This window comes from Schistocerca americana, chromosome X (assembly GCF_021461395.2).
Source record: "Schistocerca americana isolate TAMUIC-IGC-003095 chromosome X, iqSchAmer2.1, whole genome shotgun sequence".
NCBI classification, from domain to species: Eukaryota; Metazoa; Arthropoda; class Insecta; order Orthoptera; family Acrididae; genus Schistocerca; species Schistocerca americana.
In genome coordinates this window covers 993203891-993212224 of record NC_060130.1, presented here as the reverse complement: position 1 = coordinate 993212224, position 8334 = coordinate 993203891, and the positions used below count along the sequence as shown (strand labels likewise).

General features: G+C 36.5%; 1 protein-coding gene across 3 annotated transcripts in view; it reads left to right on the top strand.

The window, feature by feature from the left end:
• Positions 1–4501: 4501 nt before the first annotated feature.
• Positions 4502–8334, top strand: part of LOC124554901 (PHD finger protein 23B-like) — a 41224-nt gene continuing 37391 nt past the window's right edge. For all 3 annotated transcript variants that reach the window (XR_006968486.1, XM_047128591.1, XM_047128590.1), the window contains exons 1-2: positions 4502–4655; positions 6290–6330. Coding sequence is in view for 2 of the 3 variants with exons in the window: in XM_047128591.1 (XP_046984547.1) it covers positions 4634–4655; positions 6290–6330 (63 nt within the window). In the remaining variant the exon portion in view is untranslated. The remainder of the gene's footprint in view (positions 4656–6289; positions 6331–8334) is intronic.

The following is an 8334-nucleotide window of genomic DNA, read 5'->3' as shown; positions in this document are numbered from 1 at the left end:
GTGTTCAGAAAGGCTTCTCATTATAAAATGCTATATATGCTTTAACTGATCAAATATTAAATGCTCTCAATAGCCGAACATCACCCATTGGGACTTTTTGTGATCTCTCAGAGACTTTTGACCATGTGACTCAGGAAATTCTGCTAGATAAACTTAAGTATTGTGGTACGAGCAGGACAGAGCACAAATGATTTAATTCATATCCAACTGGAAGAATGCAGTAGGTTACAATTAATAGTACAGATAGTCTGCAAAAATCTGCAGAGTCTTCTAACTGGGGAGGTATCAAGAACAGTGTCCCACAGGTTTCAGTCCCTTATTGTTCTTAACATATGTTTGTGACTTGTCACTCTATATTCATGAAGATGCAAAGCTAGTTCTTTTTAGTCAACATAAAAGTTTTCTCGGTATGGTACCACATCATAATGTATAAAACTACTGCTGCTGGAGAAAAACCAACGTTTCGGCTACGGTTGCAGCAGCCTTCTTAGACCCAGCAGAAGGCCACTGCAACTATGGCTGAAACGTTGGTTTTTCTCCAGCAGCAGTAGTTTTATACATTATGATGGGGTACCATACCTAGAAAACTTTTATGTAGACTAAACAGAACTAGCTTTTCATCTTTATGAATATGGAGTGAAACGTTGGTTTTTCTCCAGCAGCGGTAGTTTTATACATTATGATGCGGTACCATACCCAGAAAACTTTTATGTCGACTAAAACTGGCCACAGAAGCCTACACAATTATACTAGTGCTTTTTGCTGATGATGCAAGTATAGTAATCATACCCACAAACAAGAATTAGCTGAGGAAATTGTAAATAATGTCTTTCAGGAAACTATTAATTGGTTCTCTGCAAATGCACCCTCATTAAATTTCGAGGAAACACAGTATATACAGTTTGTACAGTAAATGTCATAACATTGTTGATAGGGACTTTGAACAGCTAAGGCAGAATATTCAAAATTTCTGGGTGTGTGAAGTGATGAGAAATTTAACTGGAAAAAACACACTGATGATCTGTTGAAAAATTTGAGTTCAGCTACTTGTGCTATTAGAGTTATTGCAAATTTTAGTGATAAACATATCAATAAATTAGCCTACTATGCCTATTTTCATTCACTGCCTTCATATGGCATTAAATTTCGGAATAATTCATCAATAAGAGAAAAAGCATTCATTGCACAAAAGCGTGTAATCAGAATAAAAGCTGGAGCCCACCCAAGATCATCTTGCAGAGATTTATTTAAGGAACTCGGGATATCCACAGTACCTTCACAATACATATATTCACTTATGAAGTATGTTATGAATAACCCATCCCAATTCAAAAATAACAGGGTTAAATCTGACATTGGCACAGAAAGGGGTGAATTAAGTTCCCACAGAAGTCTTTGGTCTTTGACCAAATAGCATTAAAGGTCTGATAGTTAGGCAACTAGCACTTAAAAATAAACTAAAAGAATTTCTAACTGACTACTGCTTCTACTCAATAGGTGAATTTTTGGATATAAAGTAGGCCTAGTAATTGTAAAAAAGGAAAAAATTATAATTATGTCATATAAGGAAACTTTATGTTAAACTGACATGTTGTAGTCATGATCTATGGAACAAATATTAATGCAATGAAAGGCTGGGTCCACACCTTGGGGCCAACATCGGTGCCAACAGTTTTTCTCCAATGTGTGGATCAATGAAATAGCATTGGAACCAACACTGAGCTCACTCTGTCTCTTGTCGGTATTTTGACCAAACATCAAAGACACAACCAATAACAACATTTTACGTATATAGACTGAAGCAGCGAGTGAGAATCTGTACCCAGGCCAGGAATCGAATCTGGGTCTCCTGCTTACTAGGCAGGTGCATTAACCACTAAACTACCTTGGCACAGCAGTTCAGACAACTGCATGGATCACTCTAGCACACATTGAGAGAGGTGGCACAGTGGTTAGCACACTGGACTCGCCTTCAGGAGGACGACGGTTCAAAACCTGTGTCCAGCCATCCTGTTTTAGGTTTTCCAAAATCGTTTCAGGCAAATGCCAGGATGATTACTTTGAAAGGGCAGGGCAGACTTCCTTCCCCATCCTTCCCTAACTCGATGGAACTGATGACCTTGCTGTTTGGTCCACTCCCCCAAATCAACCAATCAACTTTGGCATGCCTCCCTCCTCGATCCAAATTCTCACTGCCACCCCAGTCTACTTTAAATTCCCCCTTACACACGAACAGAACTACCGAGACTTTCCCTGCTCTGGAATAGCACCTCAACATCGAAAGTAAATGGGGGATCCAGCCTGAAATCCAGGTGCAGGTACTTATGCAAATGAAATGAAATAATTTCACAGACTTTACTAATCACTTACAAATATGATTTTATGTATAAAGTCTCAAGCAGTGAGTGAAAATTTGCCACTTGGCAAAGCGGTTCACATAACTGCACAAATTATTCTGGCATGCCTCCCTCCTCTATCCAAATTCTCGCCTGCACCTGGGTTTTCAGAATGGATTTCACATTTACATTCTATGCTGAGGTGCTGTTCTAGAACGTGGAGAGCCTTGGCGATTCTGTTTGCCTATAAGGGGGAATTCAAATTAGACTGGAGTGGCTGTGAGAATATGATTCGAGGAGAGAGGCATACCAGGGTAATCCATGCAGTTGCGTGTATCGCTGTGTCAAGGTGGCTTAGTAGCTAACACACCTGCCTAATAAGCAGGACACCTGGGTACAAAAGTTTCTTGCCTTGCTACAAATCTTCACTCGCCACGTCAGTCAATATACATAAAATCATATCTGTATGAGACCAGTAAAGTCTTCGAAATTGTGTCATTTCACCAATATTAAAAGTTAATTCACAGCCCCGTGAAGATCATTGGGAGTGCGAATCTCGTCACAAACAAAATGTAAACAGTGTTATTGTGAGTAAAGCAGCTAACCAAAAACTGATATTATAATAGATCTACAGAGTTTTTAAAAACTTTCTTTGCATCTTCTGTAATCTGTTCATTTCACATATTGTCGGGAACAGAAAATGATCTCTCAGTTTTGCACATACAGGATAAAGGTAAAATAGTATATACTGAAACAATTTGAGATTGAGATACATCTTGGGAAAAATGAAAATACGTCAAATGAACAGTTAGTACTTAAATCATTTGTGTGTGCCTGTCAACTGAAACTTTTGTCTAAATTCCTAAGAATGTTATCGACTCAGATTCATTTTATAACTTGATTTTTATGTATTATACTGATGCCGCTAATTTTTTTAGTGTCTAGTATTAAATCGTGTCAACACAGCCTTTGAAACGTTACGTTTCAGCCCATTTCGTTGGAATCATGCTTCAGGGTAATTGAAGGTGTTTATAACATCATCAAAAATTTCTCGAGAGTTTTCTTTTTCAGTGAGTAACGAAACATGATTGGTTGAGTACTGACATCGAGAGGTGAGTAATTTATGTGCAAGACAGATCGAATTTCTTCTTAAATTGAGCCTGAGGGACTTCTTGTGAAATTGTACTCCACTGAGATGTGCTCTACATGGTGTAAGATGTTGAGATTCTTGTTTTCCTGTTTATCAGATAAGATTTGAGTCACTTCAAAGCATTACCGTATATCTGGTGCCATATCAATCTATTTTTTAAAGCAGTATCAAGTGATTCACTGAATCTAATTTTTTATTGAGGTGGCAGGAGATACCTGTTACTTTATTGCTTTTTTTCAGTGATTCATTGAATTCGTTAACTGTGTTCATGGTGTTTTTCCCTGTATGGAATCCATATTGAAATAATGTATAAGTTGGTGAAGTACCAATACATCTGTGTTGCGAGTAAATTATAATAATATTGTAATATAACTGTAGTGCAATAATCTTTGTACGAGCTTGTCTGTCTTCGTACAGTCTTATATCGTTTATAACTTTCACTACTCTGTACGATTGCTTGAGAATATTCACTCACTACGGTACCTTCTCAGGTTCGTGAAAAGGAGGGAAAAGGTGTTTTAACACACTTTAAGAAAATACATTATGTTTCGTATCACATGCAGTGGAAGACTTATTCATTCAGGCAACACTTCGAAAGTAATTACCAATCTCAAACGTGGCGGTCAGCTAGCAATTGTATATTTTTTCGTTTCGTATATCCCGCGTCCGGCCATCCTGATTTATGTTAAATCGCTCCAGGCAAATGCCGGGATGGCTCCTTCCCCATCCTTCCATAATCCGATGAGACCGATGACCTCGCTGTTTGGTCTCTTCCCCCAAACAATCCAATTCAATCCGTTTCGTATATTGTAATGACCATGTAATTTAAAGTTTTTATCTTGCATTATAGTTAATTTGGCAATAACATTCATTTTAATTGGTATATACTAATATCTCAAAATATATATTTCTACCAGAAATTATGTCGAGTATTTCAGCAACTATATTGCATCTGTGTACGTGAATAATTGAATGACAGCGCACGAAAATGTTGTCTTTGACTTTATGAAAAGCAGCGAAGAAATGCAGTTGTATAGTGCCATTCGTAGAGGAAATTGGTGGGCAGTGAAACTTACGGGCTTTAAGTGTTATTTTTGTAGAATTATGCAGTTAGTTGAATATTTTATGTGGAATTGGTAGAGCAAGAATGACTGATATGATTTTAACTGGTATGTATTTTTTATTTATTTACTTTTTTTTACCACGTTTGTTTGTCAATATTTGGTAGTGTATATTTTTAAGTATGGTATACTACGTACAGTGAGAGCTCTTTATATTTTGCTATACACGTATTTTCATAACTTATTTGACTCTAGAGAATCAGTTTGGCGCTCGTAAATCCACTTACGTCTATTTTTTTGCGTGGTATCAAGACCACTTGGAGGAGTATTTGGAAAAGCGTAACAAATGCTTGAGCATTATTTATATGACATTGAATTAATAGCGTGGTTTTAATCATTCACTCTTTCATGCTGAATGCTTTACTTTCTCCCGAAATACATTTTACTCATCGTTGAATGCGTAATTACTTGGACCGCTTGATTGCCAATCTTAAAACCGAGTAGTTGGAATTGTGTTCGAGGAACATACCACATTATAGTAGCCTGTATGTGAACACGCCATCGTTTCTGAGATAAGATATAACATCTCTTATGACGAATTTTTTTTGTGAAGAAAGTATGGGTTGTGGTATTTCTCTTTGTGTGTTACTGATAATCATGTCGCTCCCATGTACCCATCTGCAACTATCCCAATGTGCAGTAATTTTAGTTCTTTGTTGTTCCCCCCAACCCCAATTCCTTCAATATTTCCCGGCGTGCTTCCATATTTCCCTGTACTTATTGTGTTCATGCTTGTGAATTTTCACCTGAATTTGAGCTGTGGTTTGTGTTGACTCTAACCTCGCCAGATGATTTATTCTTCAATGGTAATTATAAGCATACATCTCTTTTTGATCACAGCACAACTACTATGTTTTTTTTTGAAATAATGAAAAGTGTGAACTTATTGTATCATTATCCTCAGCTCTCATATGATAACAGGTTTAATAAATTTGATCCTCAACTGACTGCTGTTTTGACAGTATCTAGAGAAATCATTGTACTTATTATGATGATCAAATATCTTTCACCATTGTCAACACTGTTTCAAACCTATAAAGTTAAACAGCTGTTAATTATGACAGTCGTGTTTCATGATTTAAATATAATGCTTTGTAATATGTGCCTCCCTGGCAATGTGATTTACTTAAAAAGCTGAACAGAACAAAATTTAGAAGAGTGAATATTTTGAAAGGTGTATGTATAGTCTGTGCTAAGTCATGGATCATAATACTCAGTGCTAATTAGCCAGTCTGTCTTTCTATATTTTGCAATTTTTTTGAATGCGGATTTCCTTTTGTACACGATATTGTCTTTAGCAGGGTAGTTTTTTGAAGTTTATTTCTGTCACTTCATTCCATTATGAGTCTCTCTAAGGCTTACACATACATTCTATGAAAATCCCGTCCTCTTCCTACTATACTAAATGCCACACGGTTATGTCCTAAAATGTAGTAAAAACACACTTATTGTATTAGAGATTTTTCAATGTTACTTTGGAAATTTGGGCAGCTATTGCCTGAAGTTTTGTGCTTCCAGTCAAGTCATTGGCTTCCGTAAGTCTTCCTAAACAATGTGATGAACCAGAAAGTTAATTTGATTAGACAGCCCAAAAGAAAGATTATTTTCAATCTCTGTGAAACACTTAAATTTAGTAGTGTATTATTTCTAAGAAACTTTACTGAGTCTTTGATCTGTTACAGGTCCTGATGCTCGAAAGACATCTTTTAAAGATGATGATGAGGTTTGTAGATCATTAGAAGTAATTTTTATATTATGTTTATTATTGAAAGCAGAATATAAATGAGTGTGTGAAATTTCTAACACTAAATTTTGTCTCTTAATCAGTCTTAACAAAAAAAAAAGTGTTCTTGATATTTGAAAGTGTTAAGTTTTTGTATTTTTGCTTTAGTAGTATGTAGTAAGCAGTATCATTGCTCTTGCAAATTCAGATTTTTGACTGATTGTATTGTAACTCGGAATACTCATAAATTTCTTTTTTCACAGAGGTTATGTAAGAACTACAAATGCCACTTCTAACATTGCATTACTCTTGTCTACTTCTTGCTTTGCTCATGTTAAAAATTTATAGGCCTACTTATTTTATAATGGAAGTTTGCTTTTAGCAGTTCCCTTGTTCAGTTATTTGGAAATCTGAAGTTGAACACAGGGTTAAAGACATAAAAACATTGTAGGAGGCGTGTTGTCAAGATGGGCATATGACCATTATGGGATTGAAGGAGGTTTTACTGAGTCTTAGAGAACATTCCTCTAGGATCATTTCAGGTTTAACTTAGTTTATGTAACTTTTGAGATAAATTACACAAAGTCATTGTTTTCCTGGGTTAGTTGCTAGTATTGCATTGATGCAGTGCTCTTCTCCCTTCCATGTGGAATAGTGTAACAGTTTAGGAAAAACACACACACACACACACACACACACACACACACACACACACACACACATTTGTACAGCTCCATAGGTTCCAGAGAATGAACTTCAGGATACAAATCTGTTCTTTTCTCGCAGAGCATTTAAAAATGAAGTGTTAACCACAGCCACAACATTGTGTGTGTTAAACTGGACACAATTCACCTTCCATTGATTTATGTTTTAAGCCTCATTCAGAGGAGAGTGCCATTTGTGACATGTACAACTCCAAGGCATATTCCTGGACTCCAGTCTGTTCACCCAGATATGAGAAATACAGCATCCTAATGAATGTGTTCATTGACAGGTGTTAACTTAAAAACTTCTACAACCTAGCTTTAGACTACCTTGAGAATTCAAAGAAATACACTGTGGAGGACTGAGTGCAATGTGTGGAATACGAAAGCAGGTGATGCAATGATCGTGAAATGTATATTTCTGAGACACATTGTAGTGCAAATTGCCTTGTTAGGAAAAAGATATGCAATACATTATTGTGTTTAGTGTTCTTTTATCATCAATAAATTGTGTAGATATTGTAGTTGAGTGTAGGCCTACATAAAAAGATCTCTGACAGTTGCGTTGGGCTGGGTGCGTCAGCTTCACATACCTATCTTAATCCAGTCATCTAACGTAATTGTGTAAATGTCTCTGTGGCAACGCCTCAGATTGTCGGAGCTCCGTAGGCAATTACTGTTTTTGCCTGCAGCTGTTTGCGCTTCGCAGTTGAAAGCTGACAACAGTGCTACCAGCTGTCTGGGATCTTATTACACTGATTCAACTATAGAGAGTAAAGTTTCTTAGTTGTAGAATTAGAACTGTAAGGTAGTAATAACTATTTGTGCAGATGTATTAAACCCTACAAGTGTGAGTCGTCTGAAGAATGCACTATCAACTTCTAGGGGCACAGGATTGTTTTCTGAGGCTCTTGTCCACTTCAGCCGTGATATTCAGAATACTCTCATCTCTCTTACTTCCCTCTTTTATATTGTCCTCACTTCTGATTGAACATGTAGAACATTTTGTTTTTAGTGTCGGTAGTACTTTATTTCAGTAGATAAATTATAAAGTTTTTAGAAAAAGTGTGATTGCATGACCTATTACAGCACAATGAAGCAACAGGTCTGGTAAGACTGCCAATAAATTAAATGAAAAAATACAATTTTTTTACATGCAAATAAAATACACGTGTGTTGTGTGATGTACCCAAGGCAGTACAATGTTTGACACAGGATTCGTGTTTAGGAATGAGTTTTAATTCCTGTCCAGCCACTCAGATCGAGGATTTTTTTAACGATTTCTTTGACTCACAAGGGG